At 30.9% G+C, this 17,771-nt stretch overlaps 1 protein-coding gene across 4 annotated transcripts in view; it reads left to right on the top strand.

Moving 5' to 3' along the window:
• Positions 1–17,771, top strand: part of LOC126738144 (tyrosine-protein kinase Btk29A) — a 70,442-nt gene that overhangs the window by 32,140 nt on the left and 20,531 nt on the right. For all 4 annotated transcript variants that reach the window (XR_007661234.1, XM_050443319.1, XM_050443321.1 and 1 more), the window contains 5 exons: positions 2,513–2,641; positions 3,368–3,561; positions 4,002–4,173; positions 11,548–11,716; positions 11,778–11,896. Coding sequence is in view for 3 of the 4 variants with exons in the window: in XM_050443319.1 (XP_050299276.1) it covers positions 2,513–2,641; positions 3,368–3,561; positions 4,002–4,173; positions 11,548–11,716; positions 11,778–11,896 (783 nt within the window). In the remaining variant the exon portion in view is untranslated. The remainder of the gene's footprint in view (positions 1–2,512; positions 2,642–3,367; positions 3,562–4,001; positions 4,174–11,547; positions 11,717–11,777; positions 11,897–17,771) is intronic.

Below are 17,771 nucleotides of genomic sequence, written 5' to 3'. Positions count from 1 at the left end.
TTTGAAAAAGTTAGTCTGCAATCAAAGAGCACCCCAAGATCACATATCTCTGATACCTTCTCAATAAGTGAACTCATTAGATGGTACTGATGAAATGGTGGACTAAAACTCCTGGTAAATTGAATATATTTGCATTTTTTAGCATTTAGGACCATTCTATTGTTCTTGCACCATAATTCAAATTTGTGAAGATCAGAACAAAGTTCATGATGTGCCAAGTTACTGTCTATCATTCTAAAAATCTTAACATCATCAGCAAAAAGCAACACATTACAATAATCAAAACAATGAACAACATCATTAATAAAAAGATTAAATAAAAATAGTAATATCAATCTGCTTGCATGTGGTAAGTTTGTCTAAAAATAAAGACACTATTTCTATTTTTTTTTTAACTATATCACAGTCAAAATGAAGGTGATTCTGCTCATAGTGCAATTGATAATGCTGTTAAAAGATCGGGCGATTAATTTTTACCATCCCAGTTGGCTCCAATTATAAAGCTTGCTAAAAGGAATAGGTAATCCATATATTGTCCATTTATGCTAATATCCGACGATTTTATGAATTTTAAACAAGTTTCAAATGACCTTAAGATCCTTTCGGTAAGGAAGAATCACTCAAGAAAACGTTAGGTATAGTAAGAAGTTGCTAATGTGGTAAATTTTTAAAGAAATCACTATGTTCTTTGAGTTTTATTATTGGCGTGGAGCCACTGCATAATCAAATCTTTATATTTTTCAAATATTTTTGGGCCAATAGGATCATAGGTAATAAAGTCGAGATTTTAAAGGCTGTTCATTTTAAAGTACTTAATATATTTATAATCTTCTTGCATGTGGCTATTTTAAAAAAAATATATTTGCGGTGCTATCTTTTTTTTGCCACTACTTCACATATTTTTATCACTTTATAATACATTCTTGGGATGGATAGTTAGACAATAGTTTAAACATTAACAATCAAGAAAAGTATTTTGGTTTTTTACAAGCTTTTAATTTTCAATGTATAGAGGACATACTATTATAATATTATTGTAATTATTAAATAATATACATTATTATAATATATATATTATTATAAAACTCACCAACTAAAAACAAAGCATAAATTAATATTAAAAAGCATAAATAATATTATATGCCAAAACAATGAATGTGCTCTCTTAAAGAAAATAAATAAAAACATTAAAAATCAATATAAATTTAATTTGCAACTCAAACGGTGACCAATCCTAATTATACATCAGCACTCTCAAAAAAAGGGTGTATTTTTAGTAGTGCTCATTCCAATATTAAATGGAGGTTTTCTGAAAACTACAAATTTGCACATTCACAGTTTTGGGATCATTTTTGGCTTATTAGTTATTAGCATATTGGTTTTGGCATATATTAAATTATTATTACTTATATATTCAACTGTTGATGAATTTTTTTTTAAATATACCAAAATAAATAGGTTATAGGTTACTGTTAAATATTTCTATTACCCTATTCCAAATAAGAATTTCTGATAGAGGTGTAGATTGTGAGAGACTAAATAACAATATACACATTTGCTTTTAGCAAATTTAGAAAAATATTAAAATTATAAGTGTTATATGTGTTACATTTAAAAAAATTAAGAAATGTGCACATGGTGTTATCTTAGTTTAGTTTTCTATTTCTAGATCTTAATGGTTAATATAATAAATTATGTAAGCCTATTGTGTATTATCTTAGAATGTTTATGTAAATGTTGATAGTAATAAATGGAAATAAAAATGAAAATATATTTCTAAAACCATAGTGACAAACCTAGGCAGTGATCAAATCCTTTAACTAGTGTTGCAGAAACATAAAGAATATTATAGGAAAATTAGAAAGACTGCCCCAAAATAATAAAAAAAAAATAAAAAAAAAAAAAAAATGGTTTATTTATTCAAAAAGCTGTCTATACCTACCTAGCTATTAAATTATCAGAGGCAAAATTTCTAATAGTCACTCTTCTTTGACCCTGGTGTTCTCCATGATTATCAAATCTTTCACTGATGATAAAAATGGTTTAGGAAGTGAAATTTCTAATGGGTTAAAAGTAATAATTTCTTTAGGAGGTCAATTTAATCCTAATTCGATTCTAGACGACGGTCTAGCATGGCATAAAATGCTCTTAAAATCCTGAAACAAAATTTACATTTCAAATCATGAGGGACACCAAAAATTACTCCTAAAAGCCATGGAAATCACAACAATTTAATTATCTATTTTGGAATAGCTGAGGAGGGACTATAGGCAGAATAAAAATAGTAGATTAATTCAGAACCAAAGATAAAGGGTGGTGGCCCTGTAGAAATTAGAGATTTGGGTTTCCTGGTTTCATTTATAGATGGCAATATCGTTGTTAAACCCATTGCACATTTCATCTAATGCAATCACTACTTCGTATTTATCAACTTTCCTTCCACGTTATGTAAAATTTGATTGCAAATTAACTACTTAAATTAATATTTAATAAATCATACTCTCTTTTTCAGTTGGTACGTGAACGATATGTCCAGACAAAGATCCGAATCTCTTCTAAAACATGAAGACAAGGAAGGGTGCTTCGTCGTCAGGAATTCCTCCACAAAAGGATTATATACCTTGTCCCTATACACTAAAATGTAAGTAAAAATAATCGTTGTTATATAATTTAGGCAATAAACCCGATTGTTAATAGTTAATTGGTCAGAATTAACTCTATTGATTACATCATCGTTTTAGTTCTAAAAAAAAAAAAAACATGGACAAGTGTTTTATGCCACCTGTTGATGCAAGGAAAACCCTTCAGTTTGACCCTATAGGCCCTTCTTCTGAAATTAATTTTAAAATGTCGTTGACCTGTTGTTACAATCAAATACGAATTAATATTAATTACCTTCGAAGTGTAAAAAAAAAGATGTAATAGCTGGTGAAAGTAGGTGGGCTTAAATTTGATGTACTTTTAATTTGAAGGAGTGAGTGATTTATGTCGGTGTGTAGGTTTTCGGCTAATGTTCTTCGCCCATCTCTTAATTAATTTTTTTTCCAGTTTCTGATTCATTTTTAAATATACATGATTTTTTATGTGATGTAGAGGCATAAAAGTGAAATTAAGGAATAAAGTTATTTATTGTTGACGTTTAAAACATCCAATTATAAGATGATTGTTAAATTCGGCTAAATTTGATTTGAAGACCCGATACTAGATATCGACCGTTTTTCTTTACTTTACGTATAATCTATCTTAAATTGTTAATCCAAAGTGGTTTATGAAAATTTGTCTGTCTTGACTATAGTAGTGAAAAATTCTCGATAACGAATAATGTGCCTATAACTGTCTAACCAAAGATTTTATTGTTTTTTCATAGTCCCCACCCTCACGTGAAACATTATCACATAAAAAAGAACAGCCGGGGCGAGTTTTTCCTGTCGGAGAAGCACTGCTGCAACTCGATACCGGATTTGATCAACTACCATAAGCACAACAGTGGCGGACTGGCGTCCCGATTAAAAACCAGCCCTTGTGATAGACCGGCCCCACCTACAGCCGGACTTAGCCACGGTAAGCAATAGTTATTAATTCAATTTCACACGGAGTAATTCCTTTTTAATGTATTCCACAAGAAGCTACAACAGATGTTTACCTATTTAAACCTTTTTGTTATATCGGCTATAGTTTCCGTGATCCGTGTACTAATATCAAATAAAACACCGACATGGAGCAAGAGTTGTCTTTCTTTTCACTGAAAGTTATTGTCAATAAACATGTGATCCTTTCTCTTAAGTTTCTATTAAAAAAAAAAACATAAATGCCGCTATGGATTTGGGGAGTTTTCGGAAGACTTTTTAATATTGGCGCGTTCACCAATATATCAAGAAACTTGTAATAAGGGTCTTGTGTGCAAAAATGGTCCTGAGATATCCGTGTTTTTTTTATTGTAAAAATTCTTTACTACTCTCTGATCTATTTCTAGACCAGACCAACCATTTTTATGTTTCCAGATAAATGGGAAATAGACCACCAGGAACTGATGCTGCACGAGGAACTGGGCTCGGGTCAATTCGGGGTGGTGCGACGGGGCAAATGGCGGGGAACCACCGACGTCGCCGTAAAAATGATGAAAGAGGGCACCATGTCCGAAGATGATTTTATCGAGGAAGCCAAGGTTATGACGTAAGTCCGCTCGATTCTATTTTAGTATAGTGGATACTAGTGACACTTAAAAATCCGAGAAAAATAGGAAGGAAAATTGGTAACTAAATGACTAACTGGGGATCTTAAGTTTCTTTATTCATATGGGCGGCGTGGGTCCTGTAATTACACCTTTAAAATTGCAAGGCCGTTCAAAATGCAGCTGATGAATTCGCTTCTGGATACTTGCAGACACATGAAGAGCTTTTTTCCAGGCATTTCAAATTGTTTTGCTTTTTTTTTTCAAGGTTTTTGATAATGTTGTCCAGACAATTGAGAGTTCTTTCAACTGCCTGGAGGCAATACGAAAAGACCTTCAAACTGCCTGGAAGAGATTTCGAAGAAGAAAAAGCCTCCAACTGTCTTAAAGAAATTGAGAAACGATTTTAAAGTGCCTGGAAGTAATAAGAATTGACTTTAAGTGCCCGTAAAAGATAAAAAAGTACTTTTAAGTGCCTGGAAGGAGTGAAAAACGACGTGTAAATGCTTGGAAGAAATAACGAATTACCTCTCAGTGCCTGGACGATATAAACAAGTTTAAGTGCTTGCAACGACTTTCAAGTTCCTAAAAGAAATGACTTTAAGTTCCTAAAACAAAGGCAACAAATTTTATTGGTGCTAATACAAAAGCTTACTAATACAAGGCAGTGAATTCACAGTATTGGCCAAATGTGCTAAATTTTAATCTTAAATCTAATGTGCATCAGGAAGAGTGATTATTACTATAAAAGACACAATATACTTTTTAATACTATTTTAAACTTATTGAGAGGCAATATTCTAATTTGGATTGGCAACTTATATATAAAACATATGCCATAAAAAGATATGCTTCTTTTTATGTAATGAGTTAGATGAAATTCTGTATGAATATTAGTGTTGTTTTTAGTGGAATGTGAATGTACACCTTCAAAAGTTCCATAGCACAGTCAAAATAGTCAGTCTTGAGATAGAAATTAAAAGAGATAGAAGATATGACTTTCAAGTGCTTGAAATAAATGAGAAATGACTTTAAGTGCCTGGAAGAAAGAAATAACTTACTTTCAAATGTCTGGCAACAATAAAAAACGACTTTAAATGTTTGGAAGAGATGAAAAAACAATTTCCAAGTGCTTAGAAAAAATCCGAATCAAGTGCCCGCATTTTTTTAAAGAAACCGACTTGAAAAGTGGCTGGAAGATGTAAAAAACGACTTTAATCGGTTGCAAGAAACAAAAAAAAACTACTTTCAGGTCCCTGTAAGTAGTGAGAAACGACTGTAAGTAAAGAGAGGTGTCTGGAAAAAAATAATTAACCTTTTTCAAGTGCCTAGAAGAGATGAAAAATGACTTTCAAGTGTCTGGAATAAATGAGGAACAACTTCAATTTCCCAGAAGAAATTAAAAACGGCTTTAAGTGCTTGGGGAGATATAAAAAGCTACCATTAATATTAAAATTCATATATTTATGTTAGTATACAATGAACTATTCACGCAAGTCTAATGTGGAGCTCTTACAATTTAAAACTAAAAAGAAAACAAAAAAGACTGAACTTGAAATCGTGTTTCTCCATGTTTGGATAAATCAAAACAAAAATATGATGGGCTTGTTAGTGAGGAAAAGCAACATAAAATTTATGAAGAAATCAATGATGGCACTTGAAGACAGTGTACTTTCTTAAAAATATTAAAAGTTTAGATATTGGCTTTTTACTACCAGTTTTTCTCTGTACTCCAAGTGTTAGAACTTCAGTAGTAAAAGTTTTCTGTACCGTTAAATATAAGTGTTGGGTAAATAAATGTGAAATCTTATGCATAAATGGATTGGTAGAGGTAGTGAATATCCGTGGCCTGCGCGTAGTCCCGATCTTAATCCCTTAGATTTTTATTTCTGGGGCTACTTGAAATCACTTGTGTATAAAAATAAAATAAATAACCGTCAGGAATTGTGGCAAAAGATTGTGGAAGGAGTCAATACCATCAGGGCCCAAGAAGAATCATTGTTTGGAGTCAGGCAAAATTTAAATAAAAGAATTAGACAATGTGTCCTAGTGGATGGTGAACATTTTGAACAATTATTATAATCAACAGCCTTTTTTAATTTTATCGTTGTTAATTAAATTTTAGATTAAGCGTTCATACGCAGCCTAATAAAAAATGCGTTTATTTCGAAAACGGTCTACTTTTTGGAGATCAAAGAAGTATACCTTTTTTGACTAGAATTAAATGCTGTTTTATTATTTTCACTAGCAAATGTACGTACAGGGAGGTCAAAAAAGTTATGACCTTTTTAATCATTCAGTGTTATTGTATGTGGCGCCATCTAGTGGCAATGGCAAAATAGATATCATATTCGTGTTTCTCATCCCAAATAATAAGAGTACGCCAAATTTTAGGTTAATCTGTCCAGTGGATTCCAAAATATTTAAGTTAAATACATAGGAGTTACTAGTATCAAAGATAATTATACTAACGAATAGATAACCCACGTAAATGGCAAGCTGTGAACCGACAAGAAGACATCAATGCTTCCTTAAATAAGAATATTTTATGCGCTAAGCGTGTAAGAATCGAAGCGACGTTGCCATTACTGATAACATTTTAAATTTTATTTGTTAGTGAATAATTCTCTCGCGCCGCGCCGCGCCGTATAAAGGCAGAACGAGGTATTCGCAAAAATTAAGTTTTGGGAAAATGGATGTTTTAATTAATTTTTAGTTTATTCTTAACATATTGATTTAACTTATTATTAGAAACTTGTGACTATGTTTTTTGCCTTATTTATTTAGATACACTGAGATAAAATTTCTTGGGCCTTAATATATAGTGAGGTTTTGTCGCCTGCATTATTTGCCTTTGTAAAACTACATAAAATATTACACCTACCATATTATTGCATTGAAAAAATTTGTAAAAATCGTGAAAAATTGTTGAGTTTTGTTCGCATTCAAATTAAAATTTCTCCATTATTATTTCAAACGCTAAAATTTCAAAAAAAAATGCTCGTGCCTAGAAAAATAAAACGATTCCAAATCTATAAAGACTTAATTTTTGTTTTTGTTTTTCAGTGATTTGTCTTTGTACCGCATCGCAGTATTATTATTGTTAAGGCCTTAATCTTTAAAGTTGACATTTGAAGTTAATTAGGAACAAAGTGGAGGAATATGTTTTAATATGTTTTAATAGAAAATAATTTTCACAAACATTTTAAATAACAAAATCGAAGAAACATTACTAGTACCTATATTATTTTTATGAAAAAACTTAAAGTTATGGTTTAAAGCTAATTAAACAGGACAAAATACCGGGTTGAATTCTGGTGCATAAATGCCTATATTTTATAACAAAAATTTAAAAACTTTTAATTTTAATAATATAGGTATGTACTTACATAATATATGTATATGTACTAAGTATATGTATATTATACTTCCTGCTTAAGTTAGGTATTCTATTGGATTTAATTGGATTTTTATATACATGTAGGTAGTACATATTCACATTTTTATAACATTTATTACTAAAATCTTGGATCCGCGAATAATTAACACTTTTAGACGAAAAAAAAGAAAATAATTCTAATACTTATACTTATTTGTACATCACATACATATAATCTATATAATCTAATACACCTGTACACCCTGTATATATAATCTATAATACAATAGAAATACGAATTATTTTAATTTACAGCTATATAATTGATACAGTTAAGTGTTTAAACTCAAATTGTAGGATTTTTCATAAATATGAGAATACAGGGTGTCTCAGATTAAAAAAAACATAAATTTTGATGCAATTAATGGGTATTGTTTTCTTAATTTTCTCCCTAAAAAAGCCACAAACTAGTTAAAAAAATGAGCGGTTGACAAAAAAAATGCAAATAAAATATGCACATTTTTAATACAGCGTGTCCCTGGATGAACGTAGTCAAAAACCATTTACAAAAGAATTATTTTCGAAAACAAGAAATTATAAAATCTCGCAATTTGATAGGGTTGCTAGGGATGGGGGGGCATACGACTTAAATATTTTTATGCTGGTGGCACTTCCGGTTATACGGGAAGTTAATGTTCATTAGCTTATATTAAATTATGTCTATACAGTGTGTCCCACTTAAAGGTGAGCCACCCCTCTAAAATTTTTGTTTCTTGACCAATTTTCAAAAACTTTTTTTTGTTGGATAGATGGTCAAAAATGGCACTTATGAGCCAAGTTCGACATTTAGAGAAAGCAGGTCATGGCCTACAGTATTCAAGTTTGAAGTGCGAAAAATTAAGAATTAGCGATATTTATTTTTGAAAAATGGTACTGGATTATTGTTCAGGACCACTTAAAACATAAGTGTACCAAATTTGGTATAGGGTGTTGAAATAAATTGAAGTCAAATTTTTAACAGGCGCAATAACATTCTTAATCAAATACGAATAACGTTAAATAACGCCGTTTTTCCGTCCGAAAAGCGCTGTCCGCAAAATGTCTCTCACACAAGTGTTTATTTTTTAGGATTTCCAGATCCATACCAAGTAACGTTGCGTTTCCTGAAATCGGTAAATAATAAAAATACCGTTTGATGATTAATTTTTATTTCGGGTGTTGCATCGCCAAGAGGGACCTAGGAAAATTTTGACTCTCCTTGTAGAGAGAAAAAATATTTAAGTTAATTAAAGAATAATAAAATCTTCTACCAACAAAATAACTTTTATTTTTTTTAATTGGTCTGTTTAGAGGTTATGTTCAAAAATCTTGATGAGTTTATTGTCACGCTGTACTTACAGGTACTGCTCAAAGTAAAAAGCCAAATGACTACTGTATTTACTACCAATACAGTAGTCATGTATAAAATGATAAACTTATTTGACGGTCCACTAGTCAAGATAAAAAAATGTTGGTTGTTACCTGTAAATACATTGCAATAAAAAAAGATAATTTTTTATATAGATCTTTGGCTATAAAGCTTAATAAAGCTCACAGAATCGGCGTGAATTGATATATATGTCAAAGGTATTTTGACTATCAAAGTAACAAGTGGTAGAGATTTAAGCTATTTAAATAAGTAAAAAATGTCTGTGCGTGACGTGCTATTTTATTGCTGTTCTATTTTATAGGCTGCAGATTTTAGTGCTCTTTAATAAATTTTAATACTTTTTTTTCTAAGTTAAAGAGGAAAGCCAATCCCTATAAAAAATTACATGGGATTTCCTGTGTCCCACTTAGCAATGGCAACACTAAGTATACAAAACTGCATGAGCACAAAAAACCGATGGCGCGCAAAAGAGAAATTCTATCAAAAATATTTATATCAACGATCCCATCCTCAAACTTCCCCAAAATCGGTATCATATAATACCTACCTATTTAAAAAGAAAAGTGAAACTTATATTTTTTGTCAACCTGATGATCTAAATTTGACGATTCGCTTTACAATTTTAGGTTACAATTTATCTTTCTAATTTTTGAGTTTGTATACTTTAAAGTTGGTCAAGATTAAAAGATTCAGTATAATAAAATAAAATAATGTATTTTTCGCCTTCACTCAAAAAGTTCACTTTATTGACTTTTACAGAATAGGCAGTAAAATAATTAATAGGGAGTAAAATGATGAAGTTTACTACACGAGCTTTAGCGAAGGCAGTAATTTTAAAACGCCTATTTTACTCTAATAAATAACTATTATTATTTGTTATGGTACTATTTCTAAGGTTTTATCTAAAAGTAATTATTGTTTTGGAATTTGACTATTTAAACCGGTATTATATATTTTTATTCTTTAAATTTAATTTTCAGTATTCAAAATTTAACTTTGTACATCACCTCATAGTGTTGCCACCTCACACATTTTTCATTTACCTAAAAGTCAGAAAATTATAGTTTTTGGTTAACTGTAATTTTCATTGCCGAATAGTTCCCAATTAAAACTTGAGATAGATATAGATTGTAGGTGATGTTCATTTCACAGGTATTCAGCTGTAACTTTGCGTAAAAATACACGTATTTATACCTGGCTCTTCTAGGAGCCACAGTTAAAGACCCATGAAACGAACTTTAGGTACAAGGTGTTCCATTTAAGAGGAAAAACGGCATATTTTTTACTTTTTCCGTATATTTACAAAATTGAAGATAGCCAATCGACGAATTTTAACTCTGAGAATTTGAAAATCGTAATAAGAAAACAATGTCGTTAGTCTTTTTTGTTTTTTATGGAATTGTTTTCTTATTACGATTTTCAAATTCTCCGAGTTAAAATACGTCAATTGGTTATCTTCAATTTTTTTAAATATACCGGGAAAGTCAAAAAATATGCCATTTTTCCTCTTAAATGGAACACCCTGTACTTACTTACTAAGGCACTGTTAAGGTTGAGTATGTTTATAGAACTCTAGGACTTATCGCAATTTAAAATCCAACGTTCGCAAATACTTGGATTTTTATAAGGAAATTTAAACATCTTTAACGTAGGATTCTCTCTTCTAGTTCGCCTATAGTCATAATATTGGTATACATTGCCCGACATTATGTATTACAGAACCAGTGATAAAATTTTAAAAAAATAACAGAATTATTTGTAAATAAGTTTTGTCAAAAATCGACGGAGAGCTTTGCCGGTGTTGATAACCTGTATCGATATGTCCGTCACAAGAGCGAATAACAAAAATAATATTGTGGTGCTCAGCCGAGTCGCAGCCCCCAAATTAAATTTTGCAACACAGCCAAGCGATCGGCCAGATTTCAACGCGTAATTTCACCGATGGATCCTCGCTCGAAAAGCGGGGATCCTTTTAGGTGGTCAAAAAATTTACACGGGATGGATTTTCTATAGTTTACTATTATTTTCTTTGCTAGTATTATTATTAAAATTATCCATAAATGAAAACACTATAAGCCGCATATTAGAATTAGAGTAGTTTTACACGATAATTATTATTCTAAAATAAAATACTAAATAAATTATAAGTACCATTCTGCTTTATTAAAAAGTACCAGTATCACATAGAAAAAGTTAAAGTATTTTTCATGTGAATAAAAGACATTTGAAATTAAGATTTCTTTTAATTAATGCTTGAAATTCCAAATATACAAATAATTAATAGGGAGTTTATTATATAATTATTTATTGTTAATAGTTTAAAGTATCCAGAAAAGATAAAAAAACGACTTCAAAGTGCCTGGAAGAAATGAGAAACGAGTTTAAAGTTAAAATATTACAGACATCCTTCTATGACAACTTTACCAACCTGTAAGTCATGTTCTCACTTCTTAAAATGGACCCAAAACCCGATCCTCAATTTAAATTCTCTTCTTGCTGAAAAACTAAATGTATTTTTTATATATATACCATAGACGTTTATTTTAATTAATTTTGTTGTTATTACAGGAAACTGCAGCACAGCAACTTGGTGCAACTATACGGAGTGTGCAGCAAAAATAGGCCAATTTTCATAGTGACGGAATACATGAGGCACGGGTCTCTCTTAAACTACTTGCGGAGACACGAGACGTCTTTGTCGACGAACCAGGGACTGTTGTTAGATATGTGCATACAGGTTAATTAATATTAAATTAATCCCTTCAGGGGCCTTACAACTCATTACGAATCTTTTGAAGGTGTGTAAAGGGATGTCGTACTTGGAAAGACACAATTACATACATAGGGACCTGGCGGCGAGAAACTGCTTGGTCGGTACTGAAAATATCGTTAAGGTTGCCGATTTTGGATTGGCAAGGTAAGCACTTGTTTGTTTTTACTCCCGTCTAAGGTCTAAGAAGTCACAAATTGTTTTATTGGTATACGGACGGACTTGACACCCTGTATGTTTTATAACACTTTTTTAATGACAAATCAGAAGTAGGCATTATTTTTTTTCTAATTGCGGTACAGGTGCCATTTTGTAAAACCAATATGGCAGTCCAAATCCGTAATTAGCCCGGTAAGGATTTAAGTAGAATAAGTACTGTAAAGTGATCTCGCTGAAGTTGATAATACGCTAAAACCTAAGTGTTGTTTATTGATCGAACTTCTACTTAATACTTAATGTAGTGAAGAAAGTGTTGTGTACTTTGCAAGCTACAAAATGGTACTCGAGGATTTTTGAGACGTTTATGGCATAACACAAGGATATGCATGTTAAACATGAATAACCAATTGAGACGACTGACTTTATTCGTGTGAATGTAGCACCTAGGAATAGATTAAGGTCTTTCTGGTAGTACCAGTGTGACATATAATTTCAGACGCCTCAGAATCAGAAAACTAATATTCGGAAACTTTTTGGGACGTTTATGGCACATCCCAGATTGATGATGACCATTCAATCCAACATCCAATTTAAATTGAATAAAAATAGATGCAGTATGATGATTTCTGACTTGCAAGAACTTTTTTACCTAAGGAAGGTTGATATTGATAGAAGTGGCACTCTTTAGGTTCACCTAGAAATATCTGAAAAAAAGAAAAAGAAGAGTAGAAAAATAGTGACTAGTTTTTTTTTTATTTTAGGTGCGAAACAGTCATGTGCTTCATGTGCTATAGACAGCATTAGACATCGCAATGTTTCCAAATGCCTTAAGCTTAAGATCCATCTTTTTATTATTTAAGCTACTGTAATTAAATTTTGCAAAAATAATTAGACAACCAAATTGACTTGACTAGGGACAGAAATGACCGTCATGACAAAAAGGGTGCAGACACCATATTACATCTCGGTGTTGCCAAATATTTAAAGTGCGCAACAACTTGACAACTATTAAGTGATAGATGAGTTGCGTTTTTGAAAGCAACCATATCGACAGCATAAAGCACCAAGTTTTAAGTTCGAAAGCTACTTTAATTCATCGCATCATGAACAATATTTACTTAAAAATCCGTTTCTCTCATGACGTAAAAATTAAAGTTTGATTTGTCAAAATAACGGTGATATTTTTGTCAGAAGTAGGTAATAGATGGCATGTTTTTTTTTTAGAAAGAAAGCATAGCGCACCGCAATATTGCCAACTGCTTAAATTGAAAAGCTGGGTTATACAGCTTTATATTAATTTTCATGCCACTAGATATTCGAGAAATTCTTGACACATGCCATGTGCTCCTGTTAACAAACCATATAGACATCACTGTGCAGCGTTGATGTTTTTATCACAGTGACAAAATTTTAAATACTAGTTTTTGAAATATTTAAACACGCGAATTCCCAACAATATCATTGTTAACTGTGGTATTTACATGTATTAGACACCATCCGCAGAAACACTCTGCACTCTATTATGCAAATAAGACCTAAACCACTGAAGAGCCCTGAACCCATACCACTAAAGTTTCCATAGTAGACTAATATAGTCAAATGCCTTAGTCAAGTCACAAAACACTGCTGCAACAGTATCACCACTGTTTAGGGTTAAATCGTTCCAAAGCCAACCTAACCCAAATTAGCCTGTAGTGAGTGCACTTTTACTACTTAATGCAGTCAGCATTTGACTGACAAATTATTATTTTATGAACAGATTTTGATATACAAGTTTCAGTTACAAAAAGAGGATCTTTGTTATTCACTGTGGCAAGATTGATTTTCAATAAATGCATTGTGTTATGTATGTATATGTAAATATTAATATATGGTAAACATGCACACACGAGTTAATATACCATAAATTTTAGGCAACTATTCACAAAGTATATAGTACAAATAGATATAATGAAACCCTTCCAATTATCTCTATTTCATAATCATAGTTGTTTATATTAGGTGTTTGTGTTAAGTTGAAAAAGGTTGGAAAATTGAAGTATAGATTGTTTTAGTAAAACACTTGGATGAACCCCAGGAGGGACGTTTAAATGGGAGAAAAGTAAATTTTCATTATGAGAAAGAAATTAAATTTTTGTCTAACAAAACTGATAGATATACACGATTGAAAACTTGCACAGATATTCTCCTAATAAAATAATTTCATGTGACATTTTTTAGACTAAATGTCATTATCTGAAAAAACTCATAGAGATATGGGATTGAAAATTTGTACAAATATTCTTGTAATAAAATAGTTTTACACGTGTTTTAGTGATTTCAAATGAGAAAAAAATGCTTAAACCAAAATTGTTGTAGCTTAAAAAGTTATTTACTTAAAAGGATGCTTTATTAATAAAGTTGATCTTCAGAAATCCCTCTACATTCTCCTAAAAATTTATGAAAATCTTCCATAAAATTGCTGAGTTATACTCCATGAGTGTTTTGACATACAGTAATGGCCAAAAGTAGATAGACAAATGGTTTTTTAAAAAAATTAATGGAAATAAAAATTCTATAATACAGATATTTAAGTATATTATGGGCAACATAAGCATGTATAAAAATAATAAAACATTCTTTAGAAACGATCACCTAATTTGGTATTTTGTAAAATACCCATTATTGTCTATTACAACCTGACATCTACATGGCATTGATTCAATAAGATTGTCTATGAGTTTAAAATAAATTCTAGTTGCGATCCTATAGGTTTGAAATCTTGAGTTTAGTTGTGGGATGGGATCGAAGGAATAAAAACAAACGTCACTTTATGTTCTGGCCAACGTTTCGCAATAATTTTATTGCTTCATCAGGGCCCTAAGGTAACAAAAAAGACACAATAAAAAAGGATTATTATATATAAACAAAATTTAACTTTTTGGGGTTATGTTAATACCAACAATAAAGAAAAAAAATAGAAAAACAAAAAAACAACAAAATCTTAGATTTGAATTAAAAAATACACAACAAAAAAAAATGATAAAATTGCTTACATAACAGTGTGATTTTGCTTGTCATAAAAAATCATGTTTACAGGACACACAGGTAACATAGAATATATAAAATATTTTTTAACAAAAACGGTTTAAAATGATGGGTTGTATCACAGACAGTTGCTTTAAAATTGATTCTACGGTGTACAATAATAATTTAGCATCTAGCCAGAAAAACCGGGTATGCGAGAACACAATAGACGCATTCTTTTTAGTGATAAGAACCAAAACAGTCCCAAAAGTTTACATTTTGATTTGATCTATTAGATTAAAATAAGAAGAACTTAGATTGTCTATATCCGTTCTTTTATTTACCGCATTATTATGTTTTTTTATGTTTATCATTTCGGCTAGAAGTCTCTTTTTAAAAAGCTGCTGTTGGCCCATAATTGTAGTCTTGCCAAAGGTTTTTTTTAAGGGCTAAATTCCTACAATTATACTCATGTTCGTATAGGCGCTGCCTCAAATATCTACCCGTCTGACCAATGTAACACACATCACACCCAGAGCAAGGTATTTTATAAATAATGTTAGAATGTAAATCAAAGGCGTCTTTAGTTTTAAGCTTCGTAAAGAAATGTTTTCTTACCGAGTTTTCATTTTTTTCTGAGATTTTAATAACGTCAGATTTTGATTGTATGGTCTTTTTAATTTTATGAGAAAGTGTGTTAATGTAAGGAATCTTGAAATAAGCCAATTGATTATTTTCATTGTTTCGTGTAATATTTTGAGTAATGTTCTCGGTGTCGTTAATTATTTTTTTAATAATTGATAGGGGGTAGTTGTTTTTCTTTAAAATTGTCTGAACATAATGAAGGTTTTTTTTATGATATTCTGGACTAGAAAGTCTCAAGCACCGATATTCTGAGTTTATGATGAGTTTAAAACCAATATTTTTCCATTTCTGTTGCAACCGTTTGAATAATTCACCTTTATTTGAATAGTTTATATCCCTAATATCACGATCTACGGTTTCCCATAAATTTTCGATGGGATTAAGATCGGGTGACTGGGATGGCCATTTTAAAACTGGTATTTTTTCTTCTTCAAAAAATTGCTTCATAATTTTGGAGAAATGCTTCGGGTCATTACCTTGCTGGAATTGGAATCTCAATGGTAAATTGTCTTGGACATAGGGCAACATAACATCTCTGAGAATATCCCTGTACATAAACTTGTCCATTATGCCCTCTATGCGATGTAACGAGCCCATTCCATAACCTGAGAAGCAAACCCAAACCATCATTGATCCACCTCCATGCTTAACTGTGGGTTTTGGGTACTTGGGATTCAAACGCTGGCCAGAAGGACGTCTAACATATGGAATTTTATCGTAATTAAACAAATTAAACTTCGATTCGTCGCTCCAGCAAACACGTTTCCATTCATGCTTTGTCCAGTGTATATGCTGACGGGCAAATTCCAATCGGGCTAAGCGATTCTTTTTTGAAAGCAATGGTTTTTTTGCTGGCCTACGTGCAAATTTAATAGATTCTCTTCTACCAACCTTCATCTTACAGTCCTTGAGGACACATTACAAATCCCTAGAGCCTGTAATTTTATCTGAATTTGACGAGAAGTCATAAAAGGGTTATTCTGGCTAATTTCTTTTAATTTGCGTACAGCTCTAGTGTCCATTTTTTTTGGTTGACCAGATTTATTTTTTGGCTCTAATGATCCTGTCCTTTCATTGCTTTTCATTCCTTTGATCATATCTTTTGATAATTGCCCAAACAGCTTTTCTTTTAACATCAAATCTACGAGCAATATCAATTTGACGATCACCCGCGCGGTATGCATTAATAATGCGTTGTCTTAAATCAAGAGAGAATCTAATTCCGCGTGGCATGTTGCACCTTGAGTTAAAGAGAAGCAATACTATACTAATTTTATTTTATAAATATCTAGACAAAAAAATAATTCCAAAATTGTTTTTGTCTATCTACTTTTGACCAGCTATATTTATATTATTGCTTTATCTGATAGCAAGCAGAATATTTAACTGAATTTTAGTGGTATCTTTTTATAGACCGCCTTACAAATAACAATAATTTAAAATCTAGGGGACCTGTGGGTAAATCTTTAAACCATTATATGAAAATAATACTTTGTCTATCTACTTTTGGCCACTGCTGTATACTGCAAAACTAATTCTTAGAAGTCCTATTTTAGCCCCTTGTAGGTAAATCTTACTATAACTTAAAAGGTTCTTTAACTACAGGAATTCATAATTGTATGTATGAAATTGTTCACTAAGAACTGTACTGAATATCTCTATATCAACAAATTATAGAGGTATAGGGTTAAACATTTCTAGAGATATTCTTCTAATAAAATAATTTGACATGTGTTTTAGCGGTTTTCTCAATAAAGTTTTAAACCGGAAAAATCAAATCTTAAACATGGAAAAAGGAACATTTTCAAAAACAATCACAATGTTAAAGAGAGAGACAATTTTAGCCATTGATGGCTCAAAATAGATTTTTTTAAAATTTTAATACGTTTTAAAAAAAATTATTTAAACATAAAAAAATTTTATTGAGAATATTAAAAAAAATTAATTAAAAACAACAGCTACCTAAAAAACGTGAAGTGTAATTAAACTGAAAAAAGGGTAAATACTTTAAGGGTTAATATCTTAATCAATGTGCCAAAAAAAAATTAAAAATCATTAAAATAATTGTTTAATATGTTTTTATTTTTTTGATTTTTAATGCAAATTTAATTTTTCTATTAAGTAAAACGAAACATAAATAAAGGCTTAATTGATAGATAAAATAATTTAAAGAGAAGAAAATTTAACAATTTAATCTTTATAAAATCTTTCA

The sequence above is a fragment of the Anthonomus grandis genome, chromosome 7, assembly GCF_022605725.1.
Source record: "Anthonomus grandis grandis chromosome 7, icAntGran1.3, whole genome shotgun sequence".
Taxonomy (NCBI): domain Eukaryota; kingdom Metazoa; phylum Arthropoda; class Insecta; order Coleoptera; family Curculionidae; genus Anthonomus; species Anthonomus grandis.
Note: the sequence above shows the minus strand (reverse complement) of the source record. Positions and strands in the feature narration are given on the sequence as shown.